At 57.3% G+C, this 27277-nt stretch overlaps 1 protein-coding gene across 1 annotated transcript; it reads left to right on the forward strand.

Annotated features, from left to right (window-relative positions):
* Window positions 1–1944: 1944 nt before the first annotated feature.
* On the forward strand, window positions 1945–15696 carry LOC311621748 (transmembrane protease serine 9-like; the record flags this gene model as incomplete). Its single annotated transcript, XM_084882135.1, has 12 exons — window positions 1945–2062; window positions 2781–2943; window positions 3485–3762; window positions 4972–5138; window positions 6069–6199; window positions 9791–9921; window positions 10009–10038; window positions 10124–10150; window positions 10350–10515; window positions 11822–12105; window positions 15053–15207; window positions 15454–15696. Exons 1-12 carry the CDS (start codon window positions 1951–1953, stop codon window positions 15694–15696), a joined length of 1887 nt encoding a protein of 628 aa, XP_084738261.1. The 5' UTR covers window positions 1945–1950.
* Window positions 15697–27277: the final 11581 nt, after the last annotated feature.

The following is a 27277-nucleotide window of genomic DNA, read 5'->3' on the forward strand; positions in this document are numbered from 1 at the left end:
CAGGCAGGCAGGCAAGCGGTTAGGAGCCAGTGGTCCCGGATGGCAAAGACTGATTAATAGCTACTCAGCCATACCTTATCACTTATCCATCCCATAAAGGGAAAACAGACCACAAAATATACCTTGTAAAAGTTAAGGTTAATCCCAATATTTTTTTTCTTTTCCATTCTCTATTTTCCCATATCAGCAATTTTCCACAGAAACTGCAAACTACAATAGCTCAACCTCTAGAGATGGCTGGGGTCTCCCTTCCTTCCTTCTCTAGTTCGGAGAGTCTGCCCCTGTGTGTGGAGTGGCTTTTCGTGTTTGTCCTCTCTGCTCAATAAAACCTGCTTCCCTACTTCTTGAGTGGCCGGCATCCACTTCTTTCCTGCCCGCAGCCAAGAACCCTCTGGGCTCGGGGCTCAAGTTCCCACTAAAGACTTGCCCCTCCGGAATCATAAATGTCTTCATTCTGTCTTGATTGAAAGAAATATCTTGGTGAAGACATTGCAAACCACACGGAAGTGGCTGTGTGTAGAATCACATATCAGATAAGTTCAGGTAAAACAGAACCCAAGGCAAATCCAATGAACTCTAGACAGCGGTGTTTTACATGGATAAAAGCTACCAGCCGCTGAAAAGATGTCAGAGGCATGAGCTTTTATGCCCCTGTCAACAGAGCTTTGAAATACATAAAGAGCCCTAGCCGGTTTGGCTCAGTGGATAGAGCGTCAGCCTGTGGACTGAAGGGTCCCGGGTTCGATTCCGGCCAGGGCACCTGCCTGGGTTGTGGGCTCCATCCCCTGTGGGGGGCATGCAGGAGGCAGGCGATCAATGATTCTCTCTCATCATTGTTTCTATCTGTCTATCCCTCGCCCTCCTCTCTGAAATCAATAAATATATTTTAAAAAATACATAAAGAAAAAAAGTTATAAATACTCAAGAAACAAATAAATCAACCTTTTTTTTTTCCTCGGAAATGAAGAGGTCAGGTAGAGGGAAAAAGCAATAACACGGGAGTACTCACTGAGCGTGAGTTCAGCCTAAATCAAGCATTTGGAGCCTCGGAGAAGCACTGTGCCCCGAGGGGCAGTAAGCCCCTGGAAGGGGGACTGCCTGGAGGTCAGGTGGATGGGAGTGGGGCCATCGAAAGGTTGCCAGGCACTTTTCGGCAAATGGGGAAAACTTAGGAACCGGGCAAAGTCTCCCACAGCCTCCCCCTGCTTAGCGCCCACGGCTGGTCAGCTCTCCTTCCTGGCGCACACAACCTCTGCAAGGCCTCTGACCAGGGGCCAGGGTCACGCCGCAGGCCGGGCCGGGGGGCGGGGCACTGTATTCAGAGGAGAATATCACTGGGGCGTCGTTCAGACTGAGAATCCCCGTCTCCTCCAGCTGCTCCGCCTCCTTGAATAAGGGTCCCTCCTCAGCACCCAGACATCCGGGGCCCCCTCGGGCCCTCGAGAGCCCCGGTTCAAAATGAATGCTTGAGGGTACAAAGTGGGATGTACCCCAGAGCCTGCAGTTCTGCTCCCCGCCCCTTACCCCTCCCAGGGGTAGATTTACCTGGCTTTGCCACCTGTAGGGCTTTGAGCAAGTCCTTCAAACACTAGAGTCTCAGTCCCTCTGCTGTAGGAAGGGTTCACAGTAGGTCCGGGGTCAGGCAGGGGCCTGTGGCGTGGCTGACAGAGTGCCGGCACACAGTAAGTGCCCCCCCCCCCCCCCCGCAGGGGGCAGGAGAGGCTGGGCTGTGATGCCAGGGCCTGGGCAGAGGAGGGAAGGCCCGAGGGTCTTGCCAAGGATGTGGCAGAGGCCAGAGTCCCGTGCCCAGGAGCCCTGGAAGGGTGGGGTGGAGGTGCCGGCCCCGCCCCAGGGCGGGCCCAGGAACCCGGCTGGGGCCGCAGTCACCTTCCCCTTCCCGCGTGTCTGCGGACTCTGACCCGCAGGGCCATCCGGCAAGTGGAAGGAGCCATGGAGCCGGCCCTCGTGGTCACCTTGTTCTCCCTCCTGCCAGTCCTCCAGGGAAGCCCCCCGGCTCTCCCATCCAGCCTGACCAATGCCAGAGCGACCGCCCCAGACTCAGGTAGGACAAACATCAGGGTGGGAGGAGGCACTGCAGGAGGGAGAGACAGGGAGAGAGAGGATTATGTAATCCTGGCCCTGCCCTGCGAGCCTTGTACCCGGGCAGATCCTCTAAGAAACCCCGTCACTGGGGCCGGCACCCACTTCCTGGACACAGCGCCTTCGTGGCTTCTACACAAACCCAATGCCAGGCGCTGTGTCCACACCCTCCCTCAGGGCCCGGCCAAGTGGTCTGACCCTCCTTGTGCCCACTGAGCTGGACTGAGCAATCCAGGGCCCGAGGTCTCTCCTGACCCATCTCAGCTGCTGTCACCTGCCCCCAGGGTCAAAAGTATTCCCGTCAAGCCGAAACCGGTTTGGCTCAGTGGATAGAGCGTAGGCCTGCGGACTGAAAGGTCCCGGGTTCAATTCCGGGCAAGGGCATGTACCTTGGTTGCGGGCACATCCCCGGTGGGGGACGTGCAAGAGGCAGCTGGTCGATGACTCTCTCTCATCGATGTTTCTAACTCTCTATCCCTCCCTCTTCCTCTCTGTAAAAAATCAATAAAATATATTTAAAAAAAAAAAGAAGAAGAAGAAGAAGAAAGTATTCCCCGTCAAGTCCTGAGTCAGAGGGGAAACGATGTCAGCCCACAGGGGGCAGGGATGAGGAGGGCAGGTCTGCAGGGTGAGGGGTGCAGAGGGGACTCGTATAACCCGGCCCACGCCTTGCCCTGCAGTGTGTGGACGCCCACTCGTGCCAGGCCGAATCTTGTCTGGGCAGGATGCCCGGCCGGGCCGGTGGCCGTGGCAGGTCAGCCTCAGGGAGTACGGACAGCACGTGTGTGGGGGCTCCTTGATCACCGAGGACTGGGTGCTGACTGCTGCCCACTGCTTTGACCGGTGAGCACCCGAGCCAGGGCCGCTGGGACCGCCCTCCACCCTCTCCCACGCCTCTCCCCCATCTGGACAGGAGCCTGGGCAGGAGGCGGCAGGAACGTGTCCTCCCAAGGTCTTACTTGTCCACTGGGCCCTGGGGAGGAGACAGACTCAGCACTGACCCTTCCCAGAAACCCGAAGTCCCCACGTTAGCATGTCCCTTGGAAATCCAAGGTCTCAGTCCCACCATTTGCCAGCTGGGCAGCCTGGAGCAGGCGACGCCCCCTTCCCCAAACAGAGGGAGAACTGGGCACCTTGCAGGGTTGCTTGTGGCTTAAGCAAGGTGCTTGTCCTTGTTGACATGTGTACACACACACGCACACACACACACGCACACGCACACATACACACATGCACACACACACATGCACACGCACAGCACACACACACACACACACACACACACATCCTTTTGCGGTGTTAGGGCCTCAAACCAAGGCTGCCCTTAGCCCTTGCCCGTGGGACCTGGGCACAGCCTCAGGACCCTCTTGCTGTTCGGCCGCAGGAACCAGCCCCTGCAGGCCTACGCGGTGCTGCTGGGCACCATCTCCTCCTACCCCCCGGCCAGCCCGGCCCCGCACCGCCGCGCGGTGGCCCAGTTCGTGCCCCACCCGAGCTACGCGGGCGGGCAGGGCAGCGGGGACATCGCCCTGCTGCAGCTGGCCGCCCCCGTCAACTTCAGCGACCTCATCCTCCCGGTCTGCCTCCCCAAGCCCGGAGACCCCCTGGGCCACGGCACCTGGTGCTGGGTGACCGGCTGGGGCAACATCAACTCCAACCAAGGTGAGGACCCGGAGCTGGGGGGGCGGGGCGGGCATCAGGGCGCAGCGGAGGCTGCTCCCCACCGGCTCCCAGGGGCAGCTGCGCCCGCACCGCCCTCACGCGGGCTGGACATGGAGCCCGCACTTGTTGGCGCAGCCCCTGCCCCTGGCAGCCCGCCACCCCAGACCCGCATCCCGGGCTTCCCCAATCCACCATCCCGGCCTCCGGTGACCAAGGGATGGTGCGGGCCCAGCAGAGGGGCCGGGCAGAGCCCGACCGCCCGGCCTCGCCCCCGCCCGGCTGAGTGACTCCGCCAGCCAGCCTCGCCAGGCGGCGGCCTCCTCCTCCGGCCCCACGGGTCCATCCGTGGAATGACTTCCGGCGTTGCCGGCCGGGCCGAGCAAGAGGGAGCTCTCAGCACCGATCGCACCCATCGCCCTGGTCCCCACCGCGTCTGCAGCGTCTGCCTGGATTAGTGCCCTGGGCCGACCGTCCCAAACGGGACATCCTGGGCGGCTCAACCAGCAGGGACTCACGCTCGCCCGGGCATTGAGGCCCCGGGGCCTCCAGAAGCTCCGGGGGAGGCTCCTCCGCCTCTCCCACCGCTGGGGGCTCCCTGGCTGGTGGGGCATCACTGCGCTCTCTGCCTGTCCTCCCAGGCCGGCTCCCTGCTGCCTCCCCGCGTCCCCTCCCTTCTGTCTGATGTAAGGGCCCTCTCAGCCTGACCCAGTCCGACCTCATCCTCACTCCTTACACCTGCAAAGCCTCTGTTTCCAAATACGGTGCATTCTGAGGTTCGAGGTGGACATGAAGGTTTGAGGGACACGATTCAACCCACTTTTGACCTGACCCTTGGGAAGCCCGGAGGAGGAGGGACATCGGTGGATGAGGCTTGGCTACACTCCTCGGCCAGAGTCAGGCCCTGACACCAGGTCTCAGCTCCTGCCCACGGCCCTCCCGTGTGCCCACCCCACGCCCCTGCCCGGGCACTGGGAGGGAGGCTGAGGGGCCGCCCCAGCTCTGTGCACGCCCTGCTTCCGGGAGGAAGGGACCAGGTCTTCCAGGTGTTTGAGTGGCAAACACAGGCATGTCCACAGGGGCGTCCTGAGCACAAATGCAGGTTCCCGCACACAGAAACGGCTCCTGTCCTCAGTCCATCTGCGCGGGCAAGCCCGCGGGAGCCAGGAGCCCGCGGCTCCCCTCTGAGCTCTCTTCCCGCCCCCTCCCCAGCCCTCCTCCCGCCCTTCACCCTTCAGCAGCTGCAGCTGCCGCTCATCGACACCCAGACCTGTGACGCCTACTACCATGAGAACTCCATCACCCCCAGCCAGGAGCCCATCATCCTGGCGGACATGCTGTGCGCCGGCTTCGAGGACGGCCAGAAGGACGCCTGCCAGGTGAGCACGCACCCCGGGGGGGCCCAGTGCAGACGAGGGCGACATTTTTTTTTTTTTTAATACGAGGGTCAATTCAAAAAGAAACATTCCTGAGCCCTATCCTCCTCTCAGACATCACAAAATACTATCAGAGCACGGAACACCTGCGAGTGTGCTGAGCGAGCTGTGACAGCCCCCTCCCCGAGGCTTTCCTGTGGGGCCAGACACGTCTCTCCCCAGAACAACGCGCGGGGCTTTACGCCCGTTTTTCCAGGAGCAGGCCCTGCGGAGCCGTCCTGTCTTCTCTTTGCTGCTCTTATTAGCACAGCAGACTCTGTCTCCGTCGCCTCTTACTATTGTTTTGTCTCAGATTTTTTTTTTTTTTTTTCATCAAAAAGAAACAAACAGGCCGAAGCCGGTTTGGCTCAGTGGATAGAGCGTCGGCCTGCAGACAGAAAGGTCCCAGGTTCGATGCCTGGTTGCGGGCACATATCCAGTAGGGGGCGTGCAAGAGGTAGCTGATCAATGATTCTCTCTCATCGATGATGTTTCTAATTCTCTATCCCTCTCTCTTCTTCTCTGTAAAAAAATCAATAAAATATATTAAAAATATTTAATTTAAAAAAAAGAAGAAAGAAAAGAAACAAACAGAACTGCCAGCAGCACAGTTCTCCCTCGAGCCCCTACTCTGACAAGCACAGCTTCGTGCGGAGAACAGGGAGTCCCTGCTTGTCCCACCTGCCAGGGTTTTGTCCCCGATTCCTGAGCCAGCCCACCCTGCTGCCCCCCACAGCGCCCAGGCCGCCGGCGCTCTGCCCAGGCCTCTGTCCGGAAGAGAGGCTGATGGCCTGGGAGCCCGCAAACCCCAGTCCCCTCCATGGAAGGAGGGCGGCTGGCCCAGAGGCGCCCAGCTTCCGGCCCCACGCTTCTGGACTCCTTCTCTCTCCCCAGGGTGACTCCGGAGGCCCCCTGGTCTGTGACGTTGGTGGCGTCTGGACCCAGGCCGGGGTCGTGAGCTGGGGCTCTGACTGTGGCCTCTCCAAGAAGCCAGGTGTCTACACCAACGTCAGTGTCTACACCACGTGGATTCTCAGCACAATCAGGAACTCAGCCTCTGATGACAGAAGCTTCTCGCCAGGCCTTGCGGGGACCGTTTCCACCGCCTTGTTGTTGTTTCTGGGACCACTGGGGGGCGCCGTGTCCCTGGGGCTTTCCTGACCATGCAGCTCAACCCTCAGACCTGCGTCCTCACATCGCAAACCCAAGCGCGCCCCCCCCCCCCCCCCCGCCCCCTGCCAGGAATGCAGTATGCAGCTTCTCACAGGGCTTCTCCCCAAGCCCTCCCGGAAAGCTGCCTTCCGCCTTCCGCCACCCACCCTTTGTCCTTCTCTGGCCCCTTCCCCTCAGAAGGCTCCCCATTGTAACACCTCACACCTCTCCCTCTTCAGACCTTCATGTGCCCCCCATAGGCACTAAGCTGCTCTCTCATCCTCCCTGCCAGGCTGGGCTCCACCCCCACGCCCCCTTCCCCAGGAACAGAGCCTAGTGTTTCCTGCTTCTCGCCCACCATCCAAGGCTGAGTCCCAGCATTCCTTTGGGGGTTTCTGGGACTCTTTGGAATGGAGGTTTCCAGCCCCAGTGCTGGGCTGGTCCCTTTGTAGGCGTGTGTGTCTGAAGGCAATAAAGATGACCTGGCAGAGGGCCATCCCAGCAGGTGCCGGCCCTGCCTCGGGACCCGGAAGGGTGTGTGAAAGGCTCTCCCAGCAGCCCCGAGGTGCACATTACCATCATTTCCGTGTTTCAGATGGGAAATGAGGGCTGCAAGCTGCAGGGCTGGCCTGAGTCCACTCCCCCCAGCAGCCCTGTCCCTAGGCTCAGCGGGTGGCAGAGCAATGCAGTCAGGAGGCCCTGGGGTCAGAGCAGAAGGTCAGTCCCAGGGTCATGAGTAGACCTGGGGGATTCGGTCAGTGTCATGGGCAGACCTGGGTGCCAGGAGTTAGGGGCAGGGCTGAGCGTGGATCCACACCACCCTGGGCACAAATGGCGAAGGCTCGGCCAGGCTGAGCTTGCACTCCGTCTCTCCAGGGAAGCCTGGGGCCTGGCTGTGGACATGCCAGCTGCCGCCTGGAGGAGGGAGCACAGGACTGGGACCTCAGGCCCAGGCAGGTGTGTGAATGGGGAGCCCTGTGGACAACTTCAGGGGGCAGAAGAGACAGGGGGAGGGAAGGGCAGGTTGAAACCCTTTGGATGAGAGCTTCAGCCTCTGTCCCAGGACACCCTGAGCCCCTCAGCCTCAGCCTGGTTCTCCCACGCATGGCTGGAGCGGTCACACCGTTCAGCAGCACTCCCCTCTCCTCTGGGGCAGCATCCGAGGACCCTCTAACCTCTGTGGCCCTGCCTTGGAGTCCATGGGCACTCCGGCAGGGGGGCGTGTGTAGGGGGAATACACCTTCCTGAGAGAGAAATACAACTTCCTATGGCCCAAACACCCTGTGGGGGAACTACAATTTCCTATGGGCAAAACAAGCCTTCCTGTGGGGAAAACACTCCTTCCTGTGGGGGAAATAGAACTTCCTATGGGGGAAACACTCCTTCCTGTGGGGGAAATAGAACTTCCTATAGGGCAGTGTTTTTCAACCTTTTTTGGGCAAAGGCACACTTGTTTCATGAAAAAAATCACGAGGCACACCACCATTAGAAAATGTTAAAAAATTTAACTCTGTGCCTATATTGACTATATATAAAGTAATTCTCTTGAATAGGAATCAAATAAACACAAAGAAAGTATTTTATAATTACTTTATTATGAAATATTAAGTAAACAAAATAGTGAAAAATTATAAAATTCTTGTCTTGTCTGCACCTACGGCACACCAGGCAACATCTTGCGGCACACTAGTGTGCCGCGGAACAGCGGTTGAAAAGCGCTGCTATAGGGGAAACACTCCTTCCTGTGGGGGAAATACAACTTCCTGTGGGGGAAACACTTCTTCCTGTGGGGGAAATACTATTTCCTGTGGGGGAAATAGAACTTCCTATGGGGGAAACACTCCTTTTTGTGGCGGAAATAGAACTTCCTATAGGGGAAACACTCCTTCCTGTGGGGGAAATACAATTTCCTGTGGGGTAAACACTCCTTCCGGTTTGGGAAAATACAACTTCCTGAAGCCTGAAGAAGACAAATGCTTTCTCGTGGGACAAACACACCATCCTTTGGAGATACACAACCTCCTGTCATGGCCATAATACTTCCTGTGTGGGAAACACAATCTCCTATGGAAGAAACCCACCTTCCACTGGAGGAAACACGCCTTCATGTAAAGGAAACACAGATTACTTTGGGGAAATAGTACTCCTTTTGCAGGAAACAAACCTCCTGGGGGGAGGAATTGTACTTCCTGTGGGAAAAACACACCTTCATGCGAAAATCTCACCTTTCTATGGGAGAAACACGCCTTCCTTTGGGTAAAAACACCTTCCTGTAATGTAAACTCAACTTCCTGTGTGGGGCTGCTGTTGGCGGGAGTGCTGCTTGGAGGGACTCCCAGAAGCCAGTGCTAAGTAACTCATCATCGTGAATTCCAGGGTGTCTGGTGGTGTTCTGGGCACAGAGAGCTACCAGGCAGGCACAGCCTTCCTGGGACCCCCACGCGGCGTCACTGGTCACAGGGATTCTGGGATGGACAACCACCGGGGTATCTCTCGCTTCTGTGTTGGTGATTTCCTTAGCCCAGCACCCCAGGAATGTAAGTGTTTGAAAGATCCTTTCCACCTTTCAAGATTTAATCCAGAGGAGGAGGAGGAGAGGAGGCCTGCCACCAGGGGGCAGCCTGGGCAGGGGGGACAGCCTCCTCAGGAAGAGACAAGGCCCAGGGCCATCATTTATCTCCCCTTCCTGGACCAGCCTAAGCACCCTTCCCCAGCAGGCCTCAGTGAAGACTGTTAGCACTTTATTTTTTATTTATTTTTATTTTTTATTTTTAAATATATTTTTTATTGATTTTTTACAGAGATGAAGAGAGAGGGATAGAGAGTTAGAAACATCAATGAGAGAGAATCATCGATCAGCTGCCTCTTGCACACCCTCTACTGGGAATGTGCCCGCAACCAAGGTACATGCCCTTGACCGGAATCGAACCCGGGACCCTTCAGTCCGCAGACCGTCGCTCTACCACTGAGCCAAACCGGTTCCGGCTAGCACTTTATTTTTTAAAAAGAAAAAAAAAATTATTGATTTTTACAGAGAGGAAGGGAGAGCCAGAAACATTGATAGAGAAAGAAACATTGATCAGCTGCCTCCTGCACCTTCCCCCCCCCCCCCCCCCACTGGGGATGTGCCCGCAACCAAGGTACATGCCCTTGACCAGAATCGAACCCAGGACCCCCCAGTCCGACTCTCTACCCCCTGAGCCAAACCGGTTAGAGCTGACCGTTAGCTCTTTCATGGAGTCCTGGTCATTGCTCCTTCCTGGGCAGCAGCAGGGCAGCGGGACCCCGAGGTGCAGACCAGAGGTCTTGGTTCGGTGCCTTGGTTCCTGGGCCCTATCCGGGGGGTGCGGCTGATCCAGCCCCAGGAAAAGCTCCAAGGCCAGAAAGGTCAGGTGTTCCCAAAGCCCTCTGACCCGGAAAGGTCCAGCTGGGAGAAGGTGGCAGCCGGGGTCCCGCTCCCCCAGGGGGCGCCTCAGCCGGGCGGCGCGGCCAGGCGCAGAGGGGGCGCCAGACGCGGGAGGCGGCATGGGCGCGCCGGCGGCGGCGGTGCTGCTGCTGGTGCAGCTGTGGGTGCGCGTGGAGCTGGACATGCTGGGTGAGGTGCCGGCGCCCTGGGGGGCGGGGGGCCCGGATGGGGACCCCGGAGACCGCGGCGGCTCACCTTCCTTCTCGCCTCCCTCAGGGTGGCCGGAGGAAGAAACGCTGTTTCCAGGTGAGGCGCCCGGAGCGCTCGCCCCCTGCCGGTCCCCTGGGCGAGCGAGCCAGGGGCGCCTCACCTTTCCATCCCTCTCCCCCAGGTTTCCAGAACTCGTCGTTGCTCACATGTAACTGGTGGGCCCCTGGGGGGAGGGCGTGGGGGGCTCCTGCAGACCCAGTGGGGTGGGGGTGGGGGTGCGTGACCCCAAGATGCGCGCGGTTCCCCTCCCGGGAAGCCCCTTCCCGTGGCGCGCCCCCCGGGGGCCGGGGTGGGCACTCGGGCCCGTCGCCCACAGCTCAGTCCGGCCGGTCTGTCCCTCCACCCAGGGCCCTGTGGCCGCCGGGCCGTGGGAACGCGTGTGGTGGGCGGCATGGACGCGGCGCTCGGGCGCTGGCCCTGGCAGGGCAGCCTGCGCCTGTGGGGCTCCCACGCCTGCGGCGCCAGCCTGCTCAACCGGCGCTGGGTGCTCACGGCGGCGCACTGCTTGGAGAGGTGAGCCCGGGTCTGCCGCCTTCTGTGTGTGCGCGTGCCCTCCTGTCCTGAACCCAGGCCCCACTGCAGATGGGGCCCGCAGGAACGCTTCGGTTTTCCCCCAGAAGGGTCTTCCAGAACATTCCCCGGGCACATGTGTGTGTCTTGTTCCTTTCTCTGTCTTGTTCTCTTCTCCCCAAATGGCATTGCCAGCCTTCACCCCCTCCCGCCCCTCCCAGGGAGGTGAGCCGCCGTGGGAGGGGTGAGCGAGGTGGGTGAGTGCCCACAGAAGCTGGCCTGTGGCCACAGCGGCCCCAGAAGCTGTTTTGTTTCAATCCTCACCGGAGGGCATTTCCCATTGATTTTCAGGGAGAGGGAGGGAAAGACAGAGAGAAACATCGATGTGAGAGAAACACATCGGTTGGTTACCTCCTGCAAGAGCCCCGACCAGGGCCAGCTCCGGAGAAGAAGCCTGCAGCCACGGTGTGTGCCCGGGACCGGAATGGAACCTGGGACCAAGGCTCTGTCCACAGAACCAAACCAGCGAGGGCCTGGAAGCTCTTCTGACTCCGCTCTGCGGGCGTCCCACGGGGCACCTGTGCATCTGCGTTCTTGTTTCAGGCGGCTGGGAGAGGTGGCAGGCTGGTTGAGTGACTGGCCAGAGCACGCCTGCCCCACCCCCACCCCCAAAGTCCCCAGTTTCTGGGATTTGAGAGAGCTGCAACCTCTCTGGACAACCTCTCACCGCTCATTTTTATTTTAATGTCTTTATTGATTTCAGAGAGAGGAAGGGAGAGGGATAGAAACATCAGTTATTAGAGAGAATTATTGATCGGCTGCCTCTTGTACACCCTCCATTGGGGATCGAGCCTGCAACCCGGGCATGTGCCCTGGCCGGGAATCGAACCGTGACTCCTGGTTCATAGGTCTATGCTCAACCACGGAGCCACAGCGGCTGAGCTCACCACTCTTTAAAAGAAAAAAAAAAAAAAAGAAAAAAAAAAAAGAAAAAAAAAAAATATATATATATATATATATATATTATTGATTTTTTTTTAATAAAAAAGGAAGGGAGAGAGGGATAGAGAGCTAGAAACATCGATGAGAGAGATGATCAGCTGCCTCCTGCACATCCTTCACTGGGGATGTGCCTGCAACCAAGGTACATGTCCTTGACCGGAATCGAACCCGGACCTTACAGTCCGCAGACTGACTCTCTATCCCGAGTCAAACCGGTCAGGGTGAGCTCACCACTCTCGGGAACAGGCCCCGGTGTGCCAGGGAGCTCGCCTCGGTAAGGCTCCCGACCGCTCTCTCCTCTCTGCAGTAGCCTTTACCCCGGCTCGTGGACAGTCCAGTTCGGCCAGCTGACCGCCGCACCGAGCTTCTGGAACCTGCAGGCCTACCGCAACCGCTACCAGGTGGGGGAGATCGTGATGAGCCCCCAGTACCTGGGGGCCACAGCCTTCGACATCGCCATGCTGCGGCTGACCTCGCCCGTCACCTACTCCAAGTCCATCCAGCCCGTCTGTGTCTTCGCCTCCTTCAAAGAGTTCCAGAACCGGTCTGACTGCTGGGTGACCGGCTGGGGGGACATCGAAGAAAGTGTGGGTGAGGCTGGGGACAGGTGGCGGGGGTGTCCAGGGAGGGGAGCAGGGGCATGGTCCGCCCCCTGTTCCAGCTGCATCGGCGGGGCCCCTGGGTGGGCCTGGTCAGCATCCCCTCCACCTGCTGTGCACTCCCGCTCCCGCGAAAGGGCAGGCCTTCCTGTGCCCACTCAGTTCCCTCTTCCCCCGGAGCCGGAGCCAGAGCGGGTGGTGAGAGGGGGCCAGCGTGGCCCAGGCTGGCCTTCCACCTGCAGGGGGGTGGGGAGTGGGAGGGTGAAAATGTTTCTCTCTTTTCCACCTCCAGCTCCGCTAGAGAGCGTCTGCTTCCTGAGGAGGGGCGGGGCGGCCGGGGATTGAGAAAATGAAATGAAAGAGACAGACACAGAGATGGAAGGAAAAAACTGGGGCTGGATGGGACCACTGTCCTTGGACAGGGACAGGGACAGGGACAGGGACCGAGCCAATACTGCCAAAACAGCAAAAAAAAAAAAAAAAAAAAAAAAAAAAAAAAACCCAAACCAAAACAAAAAAAAACAACCAGGAAGTTTTACTAAAACAAAGGAGATTATGCGCATTCTTGGGTGGGCCGGAGTGGTCTGCATTCCTGGCACCTGGGCTGAAGGTCAAGCTGACAACACTCCCGCCTTTTGGCAAAGCGTGTTTCCAGGGCGTGGCTTTGCCAGCACCACTGGATTCAGCTGACAATGACGAAATGCCCATGTGCCTTCCCAGGAGGGCCTGTCAGAAAGGCCCCAGCCTGGTGCTCACCCCTCCCCCAGCCACCCAGCCTCCACACTCCGTCTCCTCCACACCTTCTTTATCTCTCCACATTGGCCTGCTCTCCGGGAATGCTAAGCCCATTTCTCTGTCCTCAGAATGTCAACTATCCTCCAACCGTGGCTCTGCAGGAGGTCTCTGAGTCCCTATGAGCCACCCCCTGCTTATCTCTCACCATGAATCCCCTGACACCGCTGGGCACAGCCTCCCCAGGGTGCCCTCTGCTAGGGGAGGCACAGGCCCTCCACCCGGACTGCCCCCTACACTCTCCCTGGCCCGGCCCAATCCTGCCTCACCCTTAGCAACAGTAACAATAGCAGAGGAAGCTCCTGCCCGCACACTGTGCTGGGCCCTGCTCTGGGCTCTGAGGACTCAGGAGTGAGCAGAGTACCGTCTGTCTCCCGTCAGGAGCTTACCTGCTAATGAGGCTGGGACCATTTATACCTACGTTACAGATGAGCAAGCTGGCAAGGGTATGGGCATTGCCCAAGACTCCAGAAGGGGTCAGTGGAGCAGATGGTCACACATCTGGAATTGGCAAAGGGGACAGGGAAGTCAGCACCAGGCCTGCCTCCCTCGGGAGGTGGGTCCTTTCCTTTCCTGTAGGAGGGGCCGGATAAAGCGCCTCTGCCTGCCCCAGAGGGCTTCAGGGAGGCCCAGCCAGGCAGACTGTTCCCTCCCTCCCTGGCCCGAGGCTCCGCGGTGTTCTCACAGGTGGCAGGTGTCTTGTGCAGCCCCCCTGCCTGAGGTGAAACTCAGCTCTGCCATGTGCTAGCTGGAAGACCTGCCTCGGTCTTTTCGCAGCAAGGGTTCAGGAATCTGGAGGAGGGCTGCGCATAAGTGAATAGGGACTAGACAAGAAATACAAGTTTGGGAGGAAACCAGCTCTCTAGTGAAGTTGACTCCCTGAGTCTCTCGAGGGATTCAGGGAGTCAACTTCACAAGAGAGCTGTCTACCCACAGCTTTTTGTTAACACACTAGAGGCCCAGTGCATGAAATCCGTGCATTTAAGGGGGGGGGCGTTCCCTCAGCCTGGCCTGCACCCTCTTGCAGTTCAGGAGCCCTGGGGGATGTCTGACTGATGGCTTAGGGACGTCCCTAGAACTGCCATGGAGGTGGAGCGGCTCCCACCACTGTGCTGTGCTCGCCGGCCCGGCTTCTGGCTGAGCAGCGCTCCCCCTGTGGGAGCACACTGACCACCAGGGGGCAGCTCCTGCGTTGAGTGTCTGTCCCTGGTGGTCAGCGGGCATCGTAGTGACCGGTCATTCCACCATTCCGTCATTTTCGTATTAGCCTTTTATTATATAGGATTTTTCCCTTTAGCAAAGCAGATGTACACATCAAAGGTAAGGTTTGGTAAACAATAAAGGATTATCAGGTTGGGGGAATTGCCCTCAGCTGTTTGGCAGCAGGTAATGATAAGGAGATCTTTAGCCCTGCTGGAGATGTCCATCAGCCATCTGAGGAACTTCTCACAGTGATTCCGCTAACTACTGTCCTTGGCCTCCAGCAAGACCTTGTGTAAGCACTTCATCTCACTGTGCCTCCACCTCCTCACCTGCACAGTGGAGTGACAGTAGTTCCCACCTCGTAGGGTGGCTCTGGGGGTTAAAAGCATTCGCACAGCGGGGCAGCAGCGTGCCAGCAGAGGGAAGGCTCTGCCGACACATAGCTTTTGGTGTAATGTGGTCACGGCCCTCTGCAGGAAAAGGCAATGATCCCAGCCCGGATTGGGGAATTGGGCGGGCCCGGCTTCGTGTCGGGCTCTGCCATTTCCTGGTGCATCTTTCCTAAACGTGGGCCATGACTGCGCTGCAGCCCGGGGGTGCCGTGGGAGCGCGTGGCTCAGGCCCTGAGATGTATTCATCCTAAAACATCTCAGCTGCGTTACCCCTCCCCCGTGGATGCTCCCGGTCTCTCTTCACCGCTGTCACCTGCATGTTGCACGTAGGGAAGCTGGGAGCAGCTGTAACGGCTGGTCCAGCTATTGGGTCCTTCTGTGGTTCTGCTCATCATCCCTGAGGTGCTGGATGCCAGCTCGGCGGGGGTAGAGGGCTCCTCGAGGCTCTGCGGTTGCCCCGCCCCCGCCGGGTAACCCACACCATCTCCCCAGCCAGGCGGCCGAGGGGAGTCTCAGGACGCCCTCTTTTTCTGTCTCCCAACTCCGCTATAGATCTGCCGTCTCCCTACAACCTCCAGGAGGTGGAGGTCGGCATCATAAACACCACCATGTGTAACTACATGTTCTCAGAGCCTTCTTTCCGCTCCAACGTCTGGGGAGACATGATCTGTGCTGGCAATAGCAGAGGCGGCAAGGACGCCTGCTTCGTGAGTGCCCCCCCACCCAGCCGGAGCTCCGGGCCTCGTCTCCCACCCGCCCAGCCCTGCCCGGGCGGTGCTGTGTCCACCTGAGGAGTGGAGGCCGAGGCCCCCTTTTGCAGATGCAGAGCCTCGGGCGCTCCCCGGGGGAGGAGTAGGATGTGTACCCAGGTTTCCCGGCTCTACAGTCCCTCCTGCTCTCTGCGAACCCCTCCCGCCCCGGCCCTGGCCCTGCTCACCCGTTCTGCTCCCCAGGGTGACTCGGGCGGACCCTTGACCTGCGAGCGGAAAGGGCTGTGGTATCAGGTTGGAGTCGTGAGCTGGGGCGTGGGCTGTGGTCGGCCCAACCGCCCGGGCGTCTACACCAACGTCAGCACTCACTTCAGATGGATGCAGAGGCTGATAGCCCGCGGCAGGAGCCACGGGCCGCCCCCCTGGCTGGTGCTGCTGCTCCTGCTCTGGACTGCCTCGTTCCTGCAGCCCAGCCTCCCGTCCTAATGTGTGTTTCTAATAAACACATTTGCATGCTCCAGTGGCTGCCGAACGTTCTGTGGACTCCAGGTGGCTTCCTGGACACCCCCATGGTCACCCGTGTCCCGTCCACCCCAAGATCACTCCCTAACGCCTCAATCTCTCTCCACCCCCCTGTACTATTACAGGTTTGGGTTGGCCAACAGCAGAACCCACTCAGGTTCATTCCATCAGAAAGGTGATTTATGGGAGGACATTGGGAGCGCCAGGGTACCTGGGCGCCAGGACGACTGGAGTGGGGTTTCGTGGAGGAGCACCCCCAAACACCCCAGTGCTCATGCCCGTGGCCCCCATCCCACAGATGCCAAGGGCTCCTGGTCTTCGTGCGGCCCCCCAAATGCTGACCTGGGACCAGGGCGGGGGTGCAGATAGTTTACCTGGGAGGCGATACCAAAAAGCTCTCATGGAAAGTGGGGAAACCAAGGCAGAGAGAGGAACACAATGACATTTGCCCAAGAGAAGAAGGTGCTGTGTGAGCAGCAGAGTGTTGTGGGGTCAAACCCTGGGTTCAAAATAAGACCACCGGAGGCTGATGATTGATTAAAAAAAGCAGGCAAGGATTTACTGAAAAACTGGCCAGGATGGCCACAAGAGCACCCCACTGTTTGAGGTGCAGGCAGTCTTTTTAAAGGCCTAAACCACAGGAGTTTTCCTTTGTTCTAAATTCTAAATTCTAAAGGCTGGGAACAGCCCGCAGGGACGATCCCACTCACATCCTGCTGGACGTTGGAATGTGGCCCTATCTTGCGAAAGCCAATAATACAGAAGCAGCTCAGAGGTTAGTCTCTGAAGGTTATCTGCAGTTTCTATCCCTGAAACTACTGAGTCCGTGGGAATCCATCTCCTGTGGGCCTGGTCCCAGGCACAGGAAAACTGCCTTAGCCTCCAGGTCTCCACCTGGAAGCTGAGGTAACCATCCTGTGTTTAACCAGGTGCAGGAGCCAGACTAGAAGGGTTAAAATTCAAACAGCAGTCTTTACCAAAGTATGGTCGCTACCACATTTCACGGAGGCACAGTCCTGCGGGAGCCGGTGAGAAGACACAGGGAATGTGCCCCCCGCTGGGCCCCAGGGGGACAGGATGCTGGGTGTGGGCAGCTCTTTCCTGGCCGCCCTGGGACTCTGCTGGTGCAGAATGTAGGGCGTGAGATGGGGGATTTTGCTGGATTATCCGGGTGAGCCCCGCATAAAAGGGCCCTTCAAACCGAAGGAGTCAGAGGAGGAGGTCCGAGCGATGTGATAGGAGAAGGACACAGGCGGAAGGGGCACAGGCCACGGGCTGAGGGCGGCCCCGGGAGCTGGAAAAGGTGAGGCCCTGGTTCTCCAGAGTCTCCAGACTGGAAGCAGCTCTGCTGAAGCCGTGGCTTCCGTCAGGGAGATGTATGTCAGAATCCTAGGCCACAGACGTGAAAGCAATAAACCGATGTTGTTTTAGGCCATGAAGAGGGTGACAGCAGCCGTAGAAAAGTGGCCCATGGTGTGAGCCCGCCTGCCTGCGAGTCCGGGGTGAGAACCCAGGATATGGAAGACTCAGAATTCAAAAACAGTGAAACCCTCCCAGTGGGGCCCGAACAGAGACTCAAAGGGGACCGTGTGGCAGGTCCTGGAAGCAATCGGAAGAGGATGTCAGCAGGCATCAGGCGGTGAAGGGGACCGGATTGGAGAAATAGAGTAAACAAGACACTGCAAGAAAAACATCAATCAGAAATGCGGGCAGTGAGGGCATCAGGATTCAAGGTTCAAATGCAACAAAACTCAAGGTCCAAAACGAAACAGCATGTCCTCCAGCTTCTAGTCAGGAAATGGCCAGGCTGACCCGGCAGTTCCCATCAGATCCAGGCATGAAGTGGAGGTGGGAGAGGGCTGGTGGTTCGGAGGGGCCTTGAGGACAGAGATGGGTGGAGAGAGGAAGCCCCCTAGTGGCAGCCACATGACAACGCACAACTCCCTGGTGTGTCAGACTAGGAATTTTGACCAGGGCAGAGCTTCCAGGTGACTGCACTCACTCCCAGGGGCTGGAGAGGTTAAGGTTGGAGATCCTCAATGTCTGGGGAGACAGGACGCTCCCCTGGGGCCAGAATAAGCCCCTGGGGTGAGGGAGATGGAGGGAGCAGGAAGGGCCTGGGAGGTGGGCAGCAGGACCCAGTCATGGAACAGCCCCGTTTGCTCAGGCCCAGCCTCAGGCACAGGCTGCCTAGGAGGGGTGAGAGGCCTGCACTGATCCCTTCCTGGAGACCTGGCCTGGCCCGGAGCCTGTGGGGCGGGCAGGGGCTGCCCCAGGAACATCTCCATCAACCAGGAAGACAGATAAGCCCAGCCCAGTGGTGGCATTGGGTGAGGGCACCCAAGGTATGTCTGGGGGAGAACAGGACAGCCGACTAGGCCACCCAGGGCCCAAAGGCCAGACTAGGAGTCCCCAGACTAGGAGCCCCAGGCCCTATGCAGGCCTGGCCGTGGAGGTGGGGTAAAGTGGGGGTGGGGCGTGCCATACCCTTTTCCTGGAGCCCAGGCAGACCCGGCCTTGGGCTGCCCTCATGAGCACCATCTCCTCACTGGGGCGACGGCCAGTCAACAAGTAAATGAACCAAACTGAGAAATACTCAGGCCTCACCTTCCCCCCAGGTTCCTACGGGGGCCGGACCGGGAAAGGGCAGAGGCCTGGGTGGGCGGGTCCTCTGGGCCCCTCTGCTGAGCAGTGTGGGGGCTGGTGCTGGCCCCACAGAGATTCCTGGGTGCCCCCTGGACAAAGTCCCAGACGGCCTCGGAAGGTCTCCCCTTCCCTGACCCTCCTGGTGGAGGAGAAAGGCTCCCCACACACCTGGGCACAGGTCTCTGCCCCTGCCAGGCCGCTGTGTGGTTTTGGACAGTGCTCCCTCTGGCCTGGGAGGAAGTCCCCACTTCAACACTGGTGGGCTCCTGGGGCAGAGGCAGAATGCGAGATACCAGCAGGTGCAAGGAGGATGAGGACGGTGCTGCCCGTCACCTGGCTGCCTCCCCCTCCAGGAGGAATTCCTTTGGTCCTTCTATTGTGCCCCCTACTTTGTAGGAGCAGCAGGCAGCCAGCCCTCTCTCAGTCCCTACCCTACACTGGCCCGCCCTCCCTCCCTCACACCTGGTCCCCCTCAGCGTCTGCCTCGGGAGAACCTCAGAAACAAGCGAGTCCCTCCCTTTTTCCTCTGTGACCCTCTCTTATGTGCAGAAAGAGCTCCCTCAGGTCAGGAGACCTGGCGGGTGGCCCTGTGGGCATTACTTGGATTTAGACCCTTCCCAAACTGTATAGCAGTCTTCCAACATGGCTGTACCAGTTTTGTGTTTCCACTGGCAATGAGTGAGAGTTCAACTTAGTGTGTTTTTTTTTTTTTTTTAAATATATTTTTTTTATTGATCTCAGAGAGGAAGGGAAAGGGAGAGAGAGACAGAAACATCAGTGATGAGAGAGGATCTGATCGGCCGCCTCCCGCATGCCCCCCATTGGGATCAAGCCCACAACCCAGACCTGTGCCCCTACTGGGAATTGAACGGTGACCTCTTGGTTCATAGGTTGGCGCTCAACCACTAAGCCACTGAGCCACACTTGCCAGGCTCAACTTAGTTTCTTATCTATAAAAACCTGTGCCCACCCTATAGACTGTTGTGAGAATGAGATGGGTGAATACATCAAATGCTTACCCATAGCTGGCATAGAGTAAGCACTAAACCACTGCCAGCATCCTTATCATCCGAGCCCAGCCAGCAGGGCTTTGAGAGGGAGAGAGGTCCCAGCTCCTGAGGCCCCAACGTGAAAACCAAGCCAAGGTGACTTGAACTTCCCGTCTCCAGACTGATCCTAGGGCAGCCCAGCCCTGTTCACGCATGGATCCTCTTCAGCACTGGTTCCAATGGGACGTTATTTCCAACAGATGTTAAAGGGCTTTCTTTGTAAAAGGAGACCACAGATTTTTGGGAAAGCTAAATTAGTTCCTTTGTTGCAGGACTTTTTGATGACTTTGATATGCTAAAATGCATCAGGAAACTGTAAGAGGACATACAGTAGGCAGAATTCTGCAAACTTGGAATCCTGGTTTTGGAGGCGTTTGATAAGGGACTTGTGAGATGCTGCCCCCTGGTCTCTAGGGCCAGACTGGATCTTCAAGATTCCTCCCGTCCCTTCCTCTGATAGGATCTCCATTCTTCCTCTGTAAAATCACATTCCTTTCTGGACCTGCCATGTGGCTCATCCAACAGGAGGGGGCGCTGGTGAACTGAGACATCGCTGCCCCAGAGCTTATTTCCAGGTTAGGAAATGGCACCCGGTTCTCTGTCCTCATTGGCTATTTGCTCAATAAAGCAGGTATATATTGATAAAAATCGGGGTAACTTACGGTGACTGAATCAATGCTCATTTTCAGTCTATGTCGCCACGACCCCAGCCCCCTGCCTCCCTGTTCCCATCACCCCCATTCTCAGTTTCCAGCTGAGCAGCCTCACACTGCAGAGTCCTTCTTCAGTGATGTCTCCCTTTCTCTCCACCTCCAGGGGCTTTTATTTTTTATTTATTTATTTTTTTTTTATCAAGCCTCCTTTGCAAGTGAAAAGTGGATCATGGCTGAAGAAGAATTTGCACACACCCTGTCTTTTGCAGTCTGATCACGCTGCTGTCCTGCACAACTGTTTGAGATAATGGGAGAAGTGGTTCTGTCATTTCAGAACCAGATGTCTTTGCAAAGTAAAAATAGCTGTATGAGGATTATAATACGAATGTGTTCTGTTTAGAAAGGAACATAAGAAAGAACGTTTGAAAATCACCAGAACCAAACTGCTAACCCTTTCGGTGTTGGACATTTGAGTTGTTGACAAATGTCATTAAAAATGACACCTCCATGAGCCCTGGCTGGTTTGCTCTGTGGTTAGAGCATTGGCCTGTGGACTCTAAGGGTCTTATTTCACTTTCTGGGCAAAGGCATATACCTGGTTGCAGGTTCAGCATGTGTGAGAAAATGCATCTCAGTTTTCAAAAGAGTACTTTGTTTTTGTAAAAATGGTACAGTATTATTAAAAAACTAGAGGCCCGTGCACGAAATCCATGCACAGGTAGGGTCCCTAGGCCTGGCTGGTGATCAGGGCTGATCAGGGCCTCCCTTCCCCCGTCTGCAGGCTCCCGGCTGCCAGCTGGAGCCTTCCTTTGTTCTGCACCACCCCCTGATGGTCAGGACACCTCATAGTGAGCAATCCAACTCCCGGTCTCCCAGCAGAACTCCCGAGGGTACACTTTGCATATTAGCTTTTTATATATATAGATTGAAGCAATGCAGAAAAAGAATAGAGAAGAATGCCTGAAATCCTATCTAGAAATAATGATAGTCTTGTTTGGACGTTGTTTCAGAAATCTGTTTGGAAAGACAGATTCAAGGACAGGCAGATGGAAGGATGGCTGGGGTGAGGGGTCAGGATGGAGGCTGGACCCACATGCTTGTTTCTCTGAGACACCTCCAAACTCTAGGAAACAACAAGGAGATATTTACCAGGGGAACAATTCTCTAAGCGTGCTGGGCCTAGGGATGTGGTGGAGCCTCCAAAAGGAGGGAGGCAGGCTGGGGTGGGGGCCTGAGTGGAGCTGGCTGTAAGGTTTGAGGCGCAGGAAACTGGTTACCAAGGAGTTTTAAAGTAAAGTTTATTCCCCAGTAACGAGCGGGACTCATTAAGGAGGTAGAGGAATCAGAATTGAAGGAGTTGGGGAGTGGGGATGGACCCAGCCGGGCTGCCACCTGGACATGGAGGATCAGCAGCACGTGGCTGGTCTGGGGGCCTTTTTAAGGGGAGGAACAGGAGAGGGTTGGACCCAGGGCAGAGCAGGAAGGGGTGGGCTCCAGGACACTTTGGCAGGCGCTGATTGATGGCTCAGTGTCTTGGAGATGTCTCTGTGACAGGTGCCAGAAATGTCATAACCCCGCCCACCAGTTGGGAGGAGGGAGAACCTTATATTCCAGACTCTTTGATTATATTTAAAAAATTGAAAGTCTGGGCAGGGGTTCAGGGGCTTTGCAGATGCTTGCATCGGCTCTGGGCTCCCCCCGCTGCCTCCCCGGCCTCTTGGTGATGGGGGGCGGCGAAATCATTCTGGCTACTTCCTTGCTGACCAGGGGGCGAAGAAAGGGGGCAGGGCCAGGGTCAGGCAGAGGCGGGGTGGGCTGAAGGGCAGGCGAGTGTAGGGACGGAGCAGGAGCTGGCTTCAGTCACTGGAGACATTGCAGCGATCTGGGAGCTGATGAATTTGAGGAGGCACGGAGCTAGGGAAAGACACAGATGAGAATTAGGGGCCCTATCAGGGGTAGGATCCAGGCAGCTAAAGGGCTTTGGAGCCAGCTGAAAAGAGAGTTGTCCCGGGAGTGTCTTGCATGTAATTCTTCACACAGCTTAGTCAGGGTCTGCACGTTCTGTTCCATCACTCCGGACTCGTTGATGTAGTTCCTTCTTGAAGGAACATGCAGGTTCCTCCTCTTTCCGCAGTAAGAAGAAGGCCTAGGGCCCTTCGGTTCTGTAGGGCTATTTGGGCTACTGATGTTAGTTGCCGCTGCAGGGAAGCTAAAGAGGCTATCTGGAGTCTGTCACTGAAATCCTGAGCAGAGATTATGCTGTTACACAGCCCCCCCCCCTCCCCCCCCCCCCCAGCTAGGCCTATTGAGGCAGCGATACTTACCCGCAACATGACAGGGAGGAAGCGGGCCCGGGGGTAGGATGAAGGGAGCAACCAGGCGAGCTCCGACTCTCCATACAAGGTTAGTTGGGGAACTACTGTGACCATGAAGCCAGGCCCGGGGTCAGAGGAGTTTATGTGTCCGGGCTGGCCTTGGTGGGACTGGCTGTGGTGTGGCTTTGGGTACAGTTCCAGGTGATCGGTCCCCCAGTTACCGGGTTGCTGGTCTGGTAGCATATCCGCGGGGGCAAGCTGGGTTCTGGAGTTTCGGGTTCCCAGAGGGGAATGCCAGCCAGGGGAGGCGGACACTCACGGTGTCCTTGGGTTCCTGGAGGAGTCATGAGTGGGATGGCAGCCAGCAAAGATCTTTGGAGAGAGAGACACATAGAAAGCAGTGCGAGACATTGTGCAGGGTGCGGGTCTCATTAAGGAATAGTAGAGTGTGCTGGATAAGTTGGAGCCAAGAAAACAGGACTTCTACCCAGGGGGAATCAGGCAGCTTCCCTTTAAGGGACTGTTCAGCCTGTAGGATGCTGTTGGAGAAAAAGGGGCCAGACCTGACCTCATTGTAGGCATCATGGATGACAACCTGACCAGCCGGAACCCCCATAGGTGTTGACATGTCGATCACACCTGTCTGGGTTCCACTGGTCGTAAGCAGAGCAGGCATATGGTCGGCCACTGTTGGACACGGAGGTTGACAGCAATCAGGATCTCTGCCTGGTGTCTGACCAGAGGGTGTCTGAGAACCTACCTGCCGGGTGACGCGTGTGCTGTCCTGGTCATAGGTTTCACGGAGGTTGCCCAGGGCTGGGAGGAGGAGGAGGGGGAGGGCGACTAAGGCGGGCCTTCATGGGGCCCAACACCTCTCATTTATAGAAGTGATGCTGCTCCAGGGTCCTCTTCAGTCTGGAGAGGTGATGCCACGATGGATCACCAAGTAGTCTGGCTGCGGTGGGGGGCACTGAGTCCCCGGACTGGAGGGGTGGTCCTCGGGAGGCTTGGTCAGCTGGTCCTGGCCTGGGCAGAAACTGTCAGCATGTTCCCAGAGCAGCTGCCTGGGGTGAGGCAGCTGCACACGTGGAGCAGGAAGAGAGGCACTCAGGGCATCTGAAAACCTCGGGGCAGAAGTGCGTTGCCATCGGTTGGGTGGAGGCAGCAGGAAGGAGAGTGGCTGGGTTCGGGGCTGGGGACTGGGTTAGGGAGAGGTCAGGACTCTCGAGGAACAGGAGATGGGGTTCCTGCGTGCGAGAGGGGGCAAGGAGAGATCAGGATCGGTGGGACAAAAGATCCTGTGGCCTATGGGTGGAGACGACCTGTAAGGGTTGCTGGAGGCAGATCTTCTGGGCCTCCTTGATGAGAACAGCAGCTGCAGCCAGAGCCCAGAGGCAGGGCTGCAGTCCCCAAACTGAGGGGTCAAGCTGTCAGTGCAGGTCGGCTATGGGGGTGAGGGCTGGCCCCAGGGGCTGGGTGAGGACCCCAATGGCGGGAAAACGTTACCAGTGGAGGCCAGCTGTATGCCTCTGAGACGTGTAGCACTGGGTTCTAACAAGCATTGTCGGAGGTCTCTGGGTAAGGCCTGGCCAAACAGATGGCTGTTTCTGACCCCCTGGGGCAGGATTGTCCAGGGGAGTGGGTCCAGTAAAAGTTCTTGTAAACAGTTAACTTTAGAACTCCTTTCCTCTTTCCCTCATTACTGTATGCTATTGAAGACATTTAGAAAAGGCAGGGAGAGGAGGGAACAGAGCATTTTGCCAGTCAAACCCAGGAAAGAGATCCGCACACCCTTACTTGAGCTGCACCTGGGGCTTTCGGCAAGGGGTGTGTGTGTGTGTGTGTGTGTGTGTGTGTGTGTGTGTGTCGAGTCCAGGCCTCTGTCCAGCAGCGGGTCATGATCTGGAAGGACAGCCCCTCCATGCGGAGACATAGAAGGCCTGTCGCCTTTCCAGGGACCGCTTTTCCAGTGGCTGCTTTGACCATAGGCTGGGCAGGGCTTGGTCGGAGCACGGGGTTGTGGGCATCGTTTAGCCCGGTGACCATTACCGTAGTTGAAGCATTTTCCAGGTGTCACTGGTCCTCTCGTTGCACCCCTACCACACACAGTTGTGTGTGGCTTGCCCCAAGGTAGCAAGCAAAGGTGTGGGTTTTTGGCAGACTCAAGTCCTGTAGAAGGCGGGTTTTACTCTGTCCTGTTTCTCATGGGCATTAAAGCCTTAAATGCCGTGAAGGGATTTCTTACCTGGGGAGGGGGACTGGCTGTAGACGGGAGAGGGCGTGGCAGGCCCGGCCTGAGGAGGCGGGGCTTGGTTGGAGAGGGGCGGGGCACGTTGCGCCTAGATGAAGGCGGTCCCTTGGGACCTGGAAAGGGGCGGGACTCGCCAAGATGGCGGCGGCCACGGCCACGGCCACGCACAATTAAACAATGGAAGAGCACAGCTGTGTGGAGAAGCTGTTGCGCGGGTGGGAGGCTTTCGCGGAGGCGGCGACCAGAGGCTGCGATTGTGGCATCCACTGCAGGGGAGCCGCGGGGGAGGGGGGACTCCTTGCGCCCACGGCGCGGTTGGGATGAACCGGCGAAACGGCGGGGACCGACCCTGCGTTCTCGCTCACGCGTGCGAGTCAGTCCCGGCGCGGGGCGGTGGTGGAGCAACCCCAGGGGCGAGCGGCAGCGGTGCTCCGCGGCACGGAAGTGCCCGGGGCTCAGAAGCCGCGGGGCGCGGTGGGGAGGGGGCGGCGGCGGCGGGGGGCCGCGGGCGGGGAGGGGGACCGGGACGGGGCCGGCTGGGTCCGAATCAGAGAGGACAGGACAGGAGTCAGAAACAGAAGTGGCAGCGGGAGGAAGGCGGGGAGCCTGGCACCTGGAACCCTGGGCGACTTCCTGGCTGAATTTATTGAGGTCAGGCGAGGATGGTTAAGTCCCGTTACAGAAGTAGCCAGATTCGTGAGGCACCCTAAGGTAGCAGGTTTTGTGCCCTGTTTGAAACCTAGGGTCAGGTCAATAGCAGAGGCCAAGGACCAGCGTCTCAAGGGAGCCAACGCTACGGACCGGGAACCCGAGGGGTGGCAGGAGGGCGCCCCCCCAGCCCCCTGGGGTCCGGATCAGGCCCAAAGGCCGGAGAGCCAAGGGAGCAGGGGACGTGTCCCCCCAACCTTGACCACTGGAATCTCCCTGGGAGACCCAGAGGCAAACCCTGACGCGGCCGCGGTTTACGGGCAGGGATGCCGGAAAAAATGATGACCATAGCAATAAATAGGGACGGGCTTACTCGCTGACTCTGATGCTGCTGTGCTGGAGAGAAGCCTGAGGGTTCCTGAGCCACGGGGGGTACCCCAGACCGGGAAATGTCCTACGGAGTAGGCACCCCGTGCCCGGGTTTCGCACCAAGATGTAAGGTTTGAGGCGCAGGAAACTGATCACCAAGGAGTTTTAAAGTAAAGTTTATTCCCCAGTAACGAGCGGGACTTATGGAGGGCGAGAAGTCAGAATTGAAGGAGTTGGGGAGTGGGGGTGGACCCAGCAGGGCTGCCACCTGGACATGGAGGATCAGCAGCACGTGGCTGGTCTGGGGGTCTTTTTAAGTGGAGGAACAGGAGAGGGTTGGACCCAGGGCAGAACAGGAAAGGGTGGGCTCCAGGACACTTTGGCAGGCGCTGATTGATAGCTCAATGTCTTGGAGATGTCTCTGTGACAGGTGCCAGTAATATCATAACTCTGCCCACCAGGTGGTAGCAGGGAGACAGGGGCTGGACCCACATGCTTGTTTCTCTGAGACACCTCCAAACTCTAGGAAATAACAAGGAGATATTTACCAGGGGAATAATTCTCTAAGCAGGCTGGGCTTAGGGATGTGGTGGAGCCTCCAAAAGGAGGGAGGCAGGCTGGGGTGGGGGCCTGAGTGGAGCTGGCTGTGGAAGTTCTGGGGACTCAGCGGGTATACAGCCTGTTGTATAAGCCCTCCAGGTTATAGATTTGTTACAGCAGCACCAGCTCATACACAGGCAACAAATCCACGAGCCAGGGCGGCCTTGGGGAATCGGGACCTGGACCTCTTCAGCTTGATACTTGGATAGTTTTATTTTATTTTCAATGCTTACACCTATGGAATCTTAATTACATAAATGATTAGGCAAAATGTGTCCTGGTTTTCCAATAAAATTATTTAATTTCTCTGGGGGAAAGTGCAGATAAATTCTTAGTTTATTGCTCTGCATCCAACAGAATTTGAATGAGAGAGTAAACGAGTCAGGGAGCACTGAGAGGTTCAGAAATGCAAAGATGAATTGCCCCTCTTAGGGTGGGCCTTCCAGCTAGGCAGCAGCCACTCACGGCCAAGATACAAATACCACAAAAGTTGCCCATCCAGCGTGGCTCAGTGATTGAGAATCAACCCGTGAGGTCACAGTTCAATTCCCTGTCAGGACACATGCACCAGATGCAAGCTCCATCCCCAATAGAGGGAGTGCAGGAGGCAGCCGATCAAGGATTCCTTCTCATCATTGATGTTTCTATCTCTCTCTCCCTTTCCCTTCTTCTCTGAAATCAATAAAAATATATATTTTAGAGCTACAAGAAGAAAGAGGGAGGATCCAAGATGGCTGTACAGGTAAACACCTAACTGCAGCCGCACACAACAATTTCAATAAAATACAACTAAAATATAAAATGGACATTGCCAGAGCTACAAGAAGTCGACTGACTGGAAATTCTACAACAAGAAGGGAAGAGAAAACCAGAAGGAAAATCAGAGGAGCTGTAAAAGCCTAAGGTACGGAGACACGCTGTGCGCGTGCGCTGAGAGGATGGGGAGGCTGAGTGCCTGGCTGGCGTTCCCTAGCGGGAAGGAGATAAAAACTCTGGACTGTGCTGAACCCCAGA

The sequence above is a fragment of the Pipistrellus hanaki genome, assembly GCF_964339955.1.
Source record: "Pipistrellus hanaki genome assembly, chromosome: 4".
In the NCBI taxonomy this organism is placed as follows: Eukaryota; Metazoa; Chordata; class Mammalia; order Chiroptera; family Vespertilionidae; genus Pipistrellus; species Pipistrellus hanaki.